Source organism: Grus americana, chromosome 3 (genome assembly GCF_028858705.1).
Source record: "Grus americana isolate bGruAme1 chromosome 3, bGruAme1.mat, whole genome shotgun sequence".
In the NCBI taxonomy this organism is placed as follows: Eukaryota; Metazoa; Chordata; class Aves; order Gruiformes; family Gruidae; genus Grus; species Grus americana.
The window spans coordinates 7,125,542-7,138,498 of NC_072854.1; the positions used below are offsets into that span (position 1 = coordinate 7,125,542).

At 41.5% G+C, this 12,957-nt stretch overlaps 2 protein-coding genes across 2 annotated transcripts in view; both read left to right on the plus strand.

Moving 5' to 3' along the window:
* The window catches only part of CD2AP (CD2 associated protein), an 84,558-nt gene extending 81,540 nt beyond the window's left edge, over nucleotides 1–3,018 (plus strand). Inside the window, exon 18 of the mRNA XM_054821726.1 lies at nucleotides 676–3,018. Within this exon, the coding sequence (XP_054677701.1) occupies nucleotides 676–717 (42 nt within the window). The 3' untranslated portion in view covers nucleotides 718–3,018. The remainder of the gene's footprint in view (nucleotides 1–675) is intronic.
* A 5,714-nt stretch (nucleotides 3,019–8,732) lies between these two features.
* The window catches only part of ADGRF4 (adhesion G protein-coupled receptor F4), a 36,899-nt gene continuing 32,674 nt past the window's right edge, over nucleotides 8,733–12,957 (plus strand). Inside the window, exons 1-5 of the mRNA XM_054819097.1 lie at nucleotides 8,733–8,810; nucleotides 9,521–9,557; nucleotides 9,690–9,850; nucleotides 10,439–10,729; nucleotides 11,463–12,827. Coding sequence (XP_054675072.1) covers nucleotides 8,733–8,810; nucleotides 9,521–9,557; nucleotides 9,690–9,850; nucleotides 10,439–10,729; nucleotides 11,463–12,827 — 1,932 coding nt within the window. The remainder of the gene's footprint in view (nucleotides 8,811–9,520; nucleotides 9,558–9,689; nucleotides 9,851–10,438; nucleotides 10,730–11,462; nucleotides 12,828–12,957) is intronic.

Below are 12,957 nucleotides of genomic sequence, written 5' to 3' on the forward strand. Positions count from 1 at the left end.
ACACTATTTCTCTCAATTTATTGATGAAGAAGGCTACCTGTGTTACAATATGATGCCATTGAGTAGTTAATCAGATGTGCTCATTGTAGAAAATTATTTCAGCCTGGTGCAAAAGGGCATTTTATTTATGCAATAGTATTTCTTATTGACTACAAAGCTACTTCTGAAACTTGAGAACTTATGTTGAGTCCTCTTTTTAATGCATCTCTAAGGCAATCAATGAAGTTGCATTAAATATGTGCTGGGGATGAAGAAGAGGTAACTTCCATGTAGCCTCTAAATCTATTTGAAGAAACACAAATTAATCACGGCAGGGTATTTTGCATGAAGGCTGCTTTAGGAAGTTAGTTTGAGGTGATGATGCAGTGTTACACGGGGACGTGTCAAGTGATCCCACAACCCGGCTTTGACTGCTTTATTCCAAGTGAATTTCTCCACTAAGATGTACCAGAACTATAAGGAAACTTTTAATGATTTAAAATTCTTGTTTGTTTAGCAACATAGCGATATAAAATCAGCTATTAATAAGGAGCTGTCAAATGCTTCTATGTTACGATTTTATTTACTTAGGTGTCTTTGAAATAGAAATCTAATAATTTTGGTGAAAGCTCTGACGACTTTAGATTATTGCTACTTTAATACTGACTCTTTCTTTTCAAAATGTCTATTTTCCAGCTTGAAATAGAAAAATTGAAGAAAGCAGTGATGTCTACATGAGACAGCTATGGACTCAATGTTTTTAACTTGCCAGGAATTCAAAGTTGAACACAACAAGGAGAACTGACTCTTATTTCATAATAATGGATGCTGGTGTTCTACAGTCTTAAAGAAAAAAAAGCATAGTAAAAAAAAAAAAAGGGAATATAGTCTTTTATTCAGAGAGAGAAGACAAAAAAGAATAATGGTGTAATTTTTTTGCCAATATAAAAGAGGCCTTATTTCTTACTGTGCTGGAATTGCAGACCTTATTTTTTGGTTTGCTTGAAAATACTACTGAATCTGTATAGAAAGGAGAGGGAATTCTTAATAGATTTTTATTGAATATCTGTAGCTTAATTTTTAAAGAGATCTATACTATAAATAGGTTGATCTATCTTTACAACTAATCTATAAAATAGTCTATTGGGAGGGATGGAATAATTGTATCGTAATTGTAGTCACTACTTTTCCCCTACACGCAAAAGGGAGTATATGATATTTGTATAATTTTGGCAGTCTTACCCAGGGTTATGCTGTTGTGCCTGTCTGCAGTGAGAATATTAATAATACGCTGTTTATAAGTTGAGTAATGAGATAGGAATTTGTTAATGCAATGAAGCAGGTGAAACTCCTATGCATTGTAATAAGAACGAGTGATCTAATCCGAGTAGTTTAGCAGAACACTTTGTCACTTGCACTATTGGATTAAAAAGGGATTTGGGACCGAATCACGTAGTTATGACAAAATTAACTTTTAAAACCATAAAATGCAAGTAATACAGAAACAAGGCTAAAATCTAGTCTTAACTCAACCTGTTGTGCCTAAATCGTTCCAGCATACAGCATGAAAAAAGTGAACCTTCAGTTACATCGTCTGTGCTTCTGTGTATCCAAACTGAAGTCATCAGTCTTTCTAGCGGTTAAATATGCATCTTGATCTGTTTTTACAACGGTCAGGTTTTGTTTATAATATGTCTCCAAATAAATCCCTTTGGAACTTTGATACTCTCAAAAGGTCTCAATATTTATATATTTATGCCATAAACTTTATCAGTATATTGTGTACCTCTAAATTTAATAACATCTTTGTATTTTAATGAGTGATTGGAACGGTTAGTTTGTCAGCGTTGTGCTGATTTCCAAGACAGCATTTTTCATGTTTTGTGGGAAACAGTTGAAATCTTGTGGATTGCCATTATCTTTAACCCCTGAGCTCAACACAGTGCACCAGAATAATATACAAATAATATGCAAAGTGATGGGAGATATTTATATTTATTGCTGTGTTCATTTGATTAAAGAATTAAAAAGCACATGGCTTTAGAAAGCCAGTCAAACGCATTACTTGTGTTAGTAATCACCTTATCTCCTTTTGGTCTACTAGAATTTAAATGACAAAAAAATGCAAACATAGTTTGGCAACTTCACCAGTAAGAGAAGTAATTAAGTTTCTATTCATGGGAATAGTCGTAAATATAGTAATTATTTAATATGTCACTTGAGCAAGTGACATGGAAGTGTTACTTCTTGAAAGTATACGTTTTCCACAGTTGATGCATCATAAAATACAAACATCAAAAAGTCAACTGGAGGATGTTTGTCAGTTGCTGATTTAAATTGTGCATAAAATTTAATCTACTTTGCAGGTATAAGTTAATATTTGCTCATCGGATTGCTAATAGGCTGATTCAATATTAATGCTTTTAACTTTTAATTGCCTAGATGCATCACAGATGAAGATTTGAGCCAGATCTTTATACTGAGGAATAATTGTAACAGTAATTCTTGTCAGACAATAAACTCTTGCTTAGAATTCGTATCTCTAAGTCAGATGATGAAAAGCAGGAATTGAGCCTAACGGAATAGCCAATTTTGTTATACAAGCTCCTCACTGTGATTAGAGCATGAAACAAATCTTGGAATGGATTGCTCAACAGAAATTGTGTCTGCATGTAAGCGCGTAGCAGACAAACAGAACAAGACAATCAGCTAAAACTACAAATGAAAAGTGTTCGTTATTTTAATGGCCTTTGTTCGCTGTAGCAATAAATGACCCAAGTGCAATGACTTGATTTAATAAAACCCTCCTTTAAAAGTCGCTGCTATGAGTATTTTTAGCCATAAGGAAGTTGCCCTGATATATGTCTGTCTTCTCTTCAGCTAGTGTTACGTACTAGAGTGGAGGGGGAGAGGGTAATGGTTTTGAAGACATTCCACAGTACAAGTTCCTAAAAGCAGTATGCTTCACTGACTTGTTTACCGGTGCTGTAAAATGATGCATGCTATCCAAACTCAACAAATAAAAGAAGTTTAAAAACCTGTTGAATGTCTGCTCAGTTCTGTTCAGGAATGTTTTGTATACCATTAAATTCTTTGCAGGAGGAGTTCGGCGAGATGTGACCACAGTGTATTATTATTCATGTAGTCCCCCATGGGAGGCTTCAGGTTTTAATTTACTCACTGGGATGGTCTGGTTCCTGACTGTCAGGATGGCTTGGGATCCAAACAGGTGGAAAGCTTACTGTTTTTCTTTGCAAGTGTCATTGGGAATCTTAACTTCTCAGTATTTCTTTATTTCCCCCCCCCCCTTTTTTTCCCCTGTTGGTCCATGTTGAACTGACCTTCAGAGCATTTTTTTTTAATTATTGTTATTTATTTAAGATCCCTGTTGCCACTCAGTAACATGGATGGATGCATGTTGGAATCACTTCTTAAATATATAGTGAAGAACTGAAGACTGAGTGTGTGATATGTTTAAAAGGCAAACAAAGAACAGAAAAGCAGAAGGGCATTTTTAAACCACAGTGGTTTCCTTCCATTTTCATAACATTCTCTAAAAAGCTTTTGTTTGCATACAAAGTACAGTTTTTGAAACATACAAATTACAGGTCTATTTATGGTTTTATCTTCATGGTGACTGTTTAAATAAAACATTTTTCATTAATACTGCTTTAGGGGAAAGAAGTTCTGATGAGAAACTTTTAATGTAGTGAAAGGTTTAGCTTTGAGTAGTTTAGCAAAGTGCGAACTTTAATGAATATAAAGTATTTATTTAAAAGTCATAAATGAGCAGAAGTCTGTTAACTCTTTCCAAAGGAAATGGCAAAAACAAGTTTTCACAGCTGCCTTACTTTTGGCTGCTATTAAAGTTCTCTGAGATGTTCCTGACGGCTGACAGTTTGCTTTCTCAGAGCAGCTGCTCTTGGTAATTGGATTTTGCAAGAGCTGAAAGACGAACCGCTCCCCTGTGGGTGCCGAGGCACGTACCTCCCAGCTTGAGGAATGCAAACACCCTCGACCAGCTTGTAGAGTGTGAGATTGGTTTTACTGGGTTCAGGGTTTGGAGTACCCTCCTTGCTGCTTGGAAGGCATGGTTTCAATATCTTTTTAAGCCCCGGGAAGGGCAGATCCCACCTCTTCCTTCTGGGAGAAGCACGTGTGTGTGTCCATGTGCCGAAGTATGCCAGCCTTTGCGTCCTTTGGAGGACTATTGCTTAGGCTGAGGAGGTGTTTGAGAATCGAGGGGTGTCCAGTCTCGCCATCCTAGCAGTGGTTTGGGGTGGGGTTGGGGCTGTGTAGAAGCAGAACTCCGGGTGCCTAAGGAAAAAAGTCTTTAGTGTCTGTTCTTTGACGTGATCTGGTCCTTTGCCCTTCTGATTTAAAGGGTTGCGAAGGTGCCACCATTTAATTCATCTCTCTGTATCGAGAGCAAGTCATTTAACCTTCCCAGGCGGGTTGTGTTGTCTGTGTCTAATTGTGCTTGGCTTAGTTCCTACTTGGTACCGATGTGAGATGCAAGGCTGGCGATGTCAGAACAGAACAGTAAATAACAGCTACCTTTAGGCTAAAACTGGAGACCTACTTTGTGGCTCAGGACTGACTGAAGTTGTGGTAGCAGACAAAACAACATTACTTCAGGAAACCCTATAAGCTCATGACAAACGCTTTGCGGGACTGTGGGGAAAAAATATAGCGACTGAAGTTCTTCCAAAGCAGCTCTGTGAGTAGACGAAGCATTAGGAATTGCTCTTCTGTTCTGATAAACTACGTGCTGTAATTTACTGGCCACTGGAAATGCTCAGAAAAGGAGGAATGGAGGTGAGCTGGTATTAAAAGAGCCAACGCTGGTGGCAGCACAAGGTTCAGCAGGCAATCTCACCTCACGCTGGGTGCAGCCCATAAAGAAAAGAGAAATACTTGCTCATTGAGCTTTTCAGCTGCAGAAGACATTGTCAGTAGTGGCATCTTTGATCTATGAAGGATAATGCATTAACTTGACCAGGGTTTTCATCCTGGGTTGGTTTTTTTTTTTTTGGGGGGGGGGGGGGTGTCTTTAAAGTCTGGAAGATCTGTTAAATACAGAAGAGCAGAAGATGTCTCCTCCACGAGGAGGAAGGGTACAAACCAGGCAGGCGTGATTCATCTCTGTGGACTCCTGGCAAAGGTGGCCATCTGGCAGTTTTGTGGGCGTGTTTGTAACTTGTTTTGTCATTTTGCAGTGCAATACCTATATCATCATCTGCAGGTTCCTCAATGTTAATCCAGTCGGACAAGAAAAGAAGCAGGCTGATGCCCGGGGTTATTTCTTCATGGGAAAACTAAATGAATCGGAGCACCCAAGCAAAGCTGGGTGAGACTGTAAGAGTGACATCGGGGCGCAATGGCAGCAGATGAATGGTTAGACGCTCGCCTGTGATATCTTGAGGATCTGACTCTGTAACTTTGGCTTACAGCAGAACCCAGGTTCCTGAAGACGGTGAGTGCTCTCACAAAACAACGTTTTGCCAGGACTGCTTGAAAATTATCAGTGGTCTGTGAAATTGGTTCATTCATAGTCTAAAATGCACCTACCTGCTTAGGCTGTATTTACTTTGCACTTATTGCCTCAGTTTTATGTTCTCCTTACACCTGGGGAAATAATTAAATATCTTAATTATCCTCTCATCTTTTTGCTTGTAGTTTTGTAATTGGTCTCTAATCAGTGTTGTCACATTTAAGAAAATCTGAAATTTTCTTACAGCTAAAGTTACTGTAAAGATCACTCTCCAAACTTGCTTTTCTTAATTCACATTTTCCAAGTGTGAGCCCTTTAAAAATACAACTAATAGTAGTCAGGATTTTGTGTAGGAGCTTTAATTTTTATCCTCAGGTGACCATGTTGAAGACTGTTAAGGCTCCTGCTGCAGCCTTCATAACTCGCCGTGTAACAGTGGCAAGTGGTCCATTATGGTGGTTCATGAACCGTCTGGGTTTTAAGCTAGCCACGTAGCCATTCAAGCCCTAAAAATAATAAATTAGGCTCTGTAACAAAGGATTTAATGTGGTTTTTTTAAAAACTGTTAAATACTTACCAGTGCAAGATTGCAGGGAGTGTTTGAGGAAATATATTTGTCTAGCTAATTATGGCAAGCCCAGTGTAAATTCTTTTTTTGTACAGTGTGTGCTTGTAATTTTTGTGCAGGATACCTTTCCCCATAAACTTTTAACTGATAGTTTGTCTTCTGGAGTAGTGGAGAGAGGAAAGCTGTGACCCCAGGCGATGGAGAACCCTTTGGCCAGAGACCTTGGCTCCACCAGCCTGGGGCTGTACGTCGTTCCCGTAGTGGTCGCTGCTTGGGCTGAGCCCTCTGGTAGCTGTGACCGCGCGGGGCCAGGCTGCCTTGCCGTGCATCCTGCCGGAAATTAAAAGCAAGAAAGTGCTTGGGGTAGAGGAAGGAGTTTTACAAAACACGCTGATTTTTAAACCAACAGAAGTCGCAGAGTAAGGGCTTTGAATTTAAGGCTGTGATGCAGTAGCCAAAGTATGGATTACTTTTTAAATACATCATCAGTTCACCTTTTTTTACTGTTTTAAGAGGCTGTTTCCTCTCGGTAACCACTATCTAGCCGCTCACTCCTCTTTCCCTCCTGTCTAGGGCTTTGCTTCTCCTGGGGTGCTGTGACCCAATGAAATGAGCTGGAGGAGGAGGATCAGCAGCTGGTGACAACCTCCTGAGTTGGGTGGGAGATACCTGAAGGTATGGCAGCGTCCTCTTGCTAGAAAGTCCCTCCCATGTGAGAGGGTTTTGACAACTCAGCTGCTCGTGTGCCTGCGTCCTGATGGAGCAGAAACCTCTGGAAGAGAGGAGTAACGTGTTTCCAGCTGCTTAAAAAGGGAGGCATTAATGGCAGTAGATAGTTTGTGATGAGATATTTATCATCCTCTGTCTAACGTACCATAATTGGATATTTTGGAGGAAGAGGAATAGCTGTACATGCTTTCACGTGGCCTTATGTCAGTATATCCATGGTTTTTCCCTAAAGCGACAGTGACTTGCTGCTGTATTACTTGCTTTGCCCTGAGTTTCTGTTGCTGCGTGGTAGTTACCTCGGCACGTTCTTGCAGCGGTGAGGCTGGGTGGTTTCCGTGATGAGTCAAGCAATGCAACTGAGCAAGATCAGTGTTTCGCTGGGAACGTGGGCCGGTGTCTCGGTGAGCCTTACGTACCCGGAGCTGTCCCAGATTTCTACCTCGCTTAAAGGTAACAGCCCTAGGTGGAGTTACATCAGTGATTACATGCAAAGTGAATACGAATTAATGATGAAACATGATGAGCTCAAGGCTTCCCAGCTGTGAAATGGAATTAGAGCTACGAGCACACAATAAACATTTCATGACTGCAGAAATCGGAAAAGAATTCGGCACAACCCTCCGCCTCAAACCTGTAGGTGTTTCCCAGCCACCTCCCGTTCTTCGGCAATATTGATCCGAGTCTTTTGGTTCGCTGCTGCTTCTCCATTTTATTTCTTTGGGAGAGCTAATGTTTGCTAACTTTAAACCCAGAAAATGCTCTTACTAATACCGGTCGAATTCAAGAGGCTGGCGCGAGGTTCTCCTTTAGAGCTAGCTTAGAAATTCAGTGCGTCAATCTAGCTCTTCCCTTTATGATCTTTTCATAATTCAGCAATAAACCTACGGATCTCAAAATACAGTAGGGGGAAGAAATGCCAGAGATGAAAGGGGCAGCCAGCTGTGTGCCTGGCCCTTTGATGCTGTCGGATGGTGAGGGCTTGGAGTTTCCTGGATAATAAAACACATTTCTGCTCCGTCAGTGCAGGACCCCTTCTGTCTCAGCATCCTCTGTCCTGATCAGTGTGTATCAGAGGGATATTGGGTGGCTCCTATCAAGGCATGGTGATTTGATGAGCTTTTTCATGCCTGCATCTCCTGAAATCCAGCCATCGTCCTGCTCTGCCACTTTGCATTTGTTATGTGCTTTAGTGTTTTAGCGCACCGATTTTATGCATTTTATTTTTTTTTTTTTTAGTACGTGGCTTAAATCAACATATACATCCAGTGATAGAAGATCAGTGTCTCAATTCTTTTGAATCCAACAGCAACTGTTGCTTTTGCCTTGGACACGTATAGCATCTAATAATCAGATTTGACGTAACACATTATTTTTTCCTTCATTCCCTTTACCAGATTATTTTTATCCAGTAAATATGCCAGTAACAAGTTGCATCCCCAGGATGCTGAGCTTTTACCAAGGACCATGGGAAACTTCATGGAGGGAGCAGAGGTCTGAATGCTTCTGCAAAGCAAATAACACTTTACTTCAGTCTGGTCCTTGTTTCTCAGATTTTGATACCCGAGCCCCGAGGGCCCGAGTTTCCTCCCTCACGTGGCAGGTCTCGTCAGGAACCGTCTGAGGAGAGAGAGTAGCAGTGTTAAACCCAGAGGAGACAAGGTTGGCTTAAATCTCTTTAAAAGCGACCCACAGGCTGAACTGCTTTAGTACGTTCTCCACCTTGCACATTATTAATGCAGTAACTTCCAGTGTTGGACAGATTTTTTTTTTTTTTTTAAGAAAAGGTTCACAAATCTTTCCCAGTAAGAAACTTAATAAATGATAAATGTCTGAAAATCACCTTGCAAACCCAGGTTTAGCTGCTTTCTTACTAGCAACCGGACAGTGTTCAAAAGTGAAAACAGAAGTGTAAACTTCTTTAACATACATTTTTTCCAGGAGGAAAGCAGTAAATGCGAGGCCATGGATGTGAGAGTAGCCCACTGCCTGCTCCTTTGGGCTGTGCACTTCTTCCCAGCCGCACCACGCACCGCTCTCAGGGTAGGTGTCACTAGACCGTGGTGCCCAAAGCCCCATCCAACCTGGACTTGAACACTTCCAGGGAGCCAGGGGCAGCCACAGCTTCTCTGGGAAACCTGTGCCAGGGCCTCAGCACCCTCATCGTGAACAATTTTTTCTTTGTATCTAAATCTCCCCTCCTTCAGCTTAAGGGGCCATTGCCCCTTGCCCTATCACTCCATGCCCTTGTAAACAGCCCCTCTCCAGCTTTCCTGTAGCCCCTTTAGGTACTGGAAGGCTGCTATAGGGTCTCCCCGGAGCCTTCTCTTCTCCAGGCTGAACAAACCCCACTCTCTCAGCCTGTCTATCCTATGGCAAAAGTCATATAGATCGCATGTTCTCATTAACAAGTCACATGTTCTCATCAACGTGAGAAATACTGGAGACCTTAAGCCTGACGTGGGCTTTTTGACAGGAAGAACTGCTGGAGGCATGTGTGATCCTGACCACTAGCTCAGTATGTCACTTCAGTGGAAGGGTGCAACTGAAGTCTTAATATATAGAGACAAACTGTTAGTAGAGAGTTCTAAATTTACCTGTATAAGCAAGGGGCCATAAGCTCTGTATTCTGGACCTTGAAAAGACTTCTGGACCTCAAAAGGACTATTTTGCCCTTGAAATCAGCTTTCTAGTTTGTGCCATGGAGTCATCTTTTACTTATTTATTTTAACGATCCACTTCTTATTTTTCAGGGTCTCAGTAAGGAATCAAAGACTGGTAATCAGCAAGGTACAGTGAATAGCTTTGTGTCTTTGTTAATTCTTTCTGAGATGTTATCGATACTTTAGAACCCTGATACCTCATGGACCATGGTATGCTGTCTTGCACCTTGTAATAATATCTGCTTGCTTTGTTTTTCAGATGGCTGTATAAATCTCATTCCCTGCAAAGATAACGGAGCTATTTGTATCCAGCCTTGTTTTCACTCTTTCCACGGGGAGACAAGATTTGTCTGTGAAGACAGAAAGTGGCAAATGTTGACAGACGCCTGTGCAAACCTGGATGTTCAGTCGCTTTTTCAGGTGAAGTAACCGTTACGGATCTACTTTGGCCTATGCTCGTAATTTCTTGCAAAGACAGCTCCTCCTTCAACACACTTTCAGTCTTGAGTAAAGAGAAGAAGGTGGGATCCTAAAACACAGATTAATTTGATAACAGACGTTGACTTCATGTTAATCAAGTGATGGGAAATAAATTTGGGAAATTCCTTTGTGGAAACATAATTCCGAAATGAAGTTGCCTTGATCACTTGGCTAATGTTCCTCATGCGGATCTAAACCAAGACAACGATACACTAGGATGAACCTGAGAAAAGAGCAACACCAATATCTGTAATAATCAGATGATTCATGGTAAATTCTCCCCAAGTACAAAATAAAGAACTGTATTCAAGTCACTTCAAGAATAAGGCACTGCATTTAGTTCTTGCTTGTTCCTTCATGTGTGTTGTACTAGCAAGACATTCTTCTCAGGTGAGCTTTGGCCCTTGGTTTCAGGCCATCCGGCACATTCATTGCACACCCCAGGACTGTACCTCTTGCCTGGTTGTAGCTGTAGCTTCGTTTTCATTCTGTTCATTAATTTTCTCAAATTTATTTTCCTGCCTCCAGAGGATTTCTGAACGTGAACTCCTTCCAAGCTCTGGAGGACATGTGAGTGTTGCTGGAGGACACCTTCCTTTTGTAGGCAAAGGAAAGCCCGTGCATGGGAAGCCTGGAGATGGAGCGAAATATTTTGGTGCTGATGACCATGGGAATAGTAACTGCCAAGCTGACTTTTCATGCATCATCCCAGATATCCTCTCTTCACCGGCCATTCCAGGAAACATCGCTGATATAGTGGAATTGCTAAAGAAGATTTCCCTGCTGTTATCAGAGAATGTCAATAGAGAAAAAATGCAGGTATTTACTTCTCTGGGCGTCAGGAGGTGTTTCTGAGCTTGCCAGAGCATCCATACAGTGTTTTGTCCTTATAGCCACTCTTCAGTGAAGTGGTGGCTGTAAGTCACGTGGAGATGACCTGGAAAGAGTTTCCAGAGAGGGCCATATTTTGTTGTCAGAGAGACTGTTTGACCTATTCATGTCTAGTGAAAATACTTTGTGGAGTATTTCTTCAAAAGGAGAAGTTTTCAGGAACAGCTCTTCAGGAGAGCAGTACAAGGAAGAATTAACTTTTAAAGTATGACACCATAGGGAAGGCAGCCTTAGAGATGCTGACCCACAGCTGTGTTGTCATGTGTTGCACAATGGAAACTGAAATCTTTCCCTGATGAGCTCAGAAATCAGAAATGTGGGGAAAGAAACGTAGGGAGGGTGATGCAAGCAGACCTGCGTAGTGGGTCAGTGTTTGGAATAGAACTTAGGTGTCCTGATTTTTGCTTCATATTTACTTCTCCAAACATCTTTTGAGCTATGATATGAAGAGGATAGGACAATTCTGGTAGTGACCATGCCAATCAGATGTTTGGGTTTGACTGGGATGGATCATGGGAACCTGTTCATTGTCAAAGAAGAATATTCCCTTTATAGAAACCACTCTTGAATTAAATGAGTCTTTCTGGAGGCTCTGCCAGTGGAATAATAGTTGGTTTCTTTCAACATAAAAAATAACTCTTGTTTTTCTTGTTTGTTTCAGAGTTACAGCAGGATAGCAAACCATATCCTGAACAGCTCCATCATTTCCAACTGGGCTTTTGTAAGGGACAGAAATGCCGGTTCGATATTACTGGACTCAGTAAATTTATTTGCTGGGAAACTGCTTCTAAGAAATGGGTCGGAAAGCATACAGGAACACTTCATCTCTACAAAAGGCTACAGCATACATAAAAATACTTCAGGGAAAAGCTTTGATTTTTTGATGCAGTTCAATAACACAGGCAATATCACTGGGCATGTGGTCATTCCAGAAGAAGAGCTTTCAAAGTTACCCAAGACTTCCAAAGCCATCAGCATTGCATTTCCAACACTTGGAGCCATTATAGAAACCAACCGGTTGGACCCTGTGTTTGTGAATGGAATGGTTTTATCAGTGTCTCTGCCAGAAGAGATTCATCAAGTTTTGCTCACCTTCGAAAAGATGAATAAACTGGAGAACGTCAAGGCTCAGTGTGTTGGGTGGCACTCTACTGAAAGGAGATGGGATAACAGGGCATGCACAGTGAAGTCGGACAACATCAGTAGTGTCGTTTGCATCTGCAAGCATCGCCATCGGACATTCAAATCGTTCTCCATTTTGATGTCCCCCACTATGCTGCGAAATGCAGTGCTGGATTACATTACACGTGTAGGGCTAGGCCTTTCCATTTTCAGCTTGGTCCTCTGCCTTATCATTGAGACTGTTGTCTGGCATCACGTTACAAAAACTGAAATAACCTACATGCGCCATTTTTGTCTGGTCAACATTGCTACATCGCTTCTTGTTGCTGACGTTTTGTTCATCTTGGCAGCTATTGTGCACAATTCAGCCCTAAACCACCAGCTGTGCGTAGCAGCCACTTTTTTCCTTCACTATTTCTATCTTGCCTTGTTTTTTTGGATGTTTACCCTGGGCCTCTTGATTCTTTATGGATTATTATTAATTTTTTTTAAGATAACAAGATCTGCATTCATAGCTACAGCATTCTCTATTGGATATGGATGTCCCTTGGTCATATCTATCCTCACTGTTGCTATTACTGAACCCCAAAATGGGTATTTAAGGAGTGGAGCCTGTTGGCTCAACTGGTATGAGACGAAAGCCCTTTTGGCCTTTGTTGCACCTGCTCTGAGCATCATTGTTGTGAACGTGGTGGTGGTGGTAGTGGTTGTGGTGAAGACTGGGAGATCCTCTGTTGGAGAAGGCTGCAAGTCACAAGATTTGAGCAACATGATCCGCATTAGCAAAAACGTTGCGCTTCTGACACCTCTTCTGGGTCTCACCTGGGGGTTTGGATTAGCAACAGTTGTCGACAGTCGCTCTCTGGCATTCCATGTTACGTTTGCGCTACTGAACGCCTTCCAGGTAAACTCTGTGAGACTGGGAATAGTGTGCGCTCAGACTTTGAGCCTGGGAAAAGGTAGCAGATCTAAGAGGGGCTGGCAGCACGCGTTGTGCGTGGAAAAACGGGACCTAAGCTTTCCTTTCGACTCAA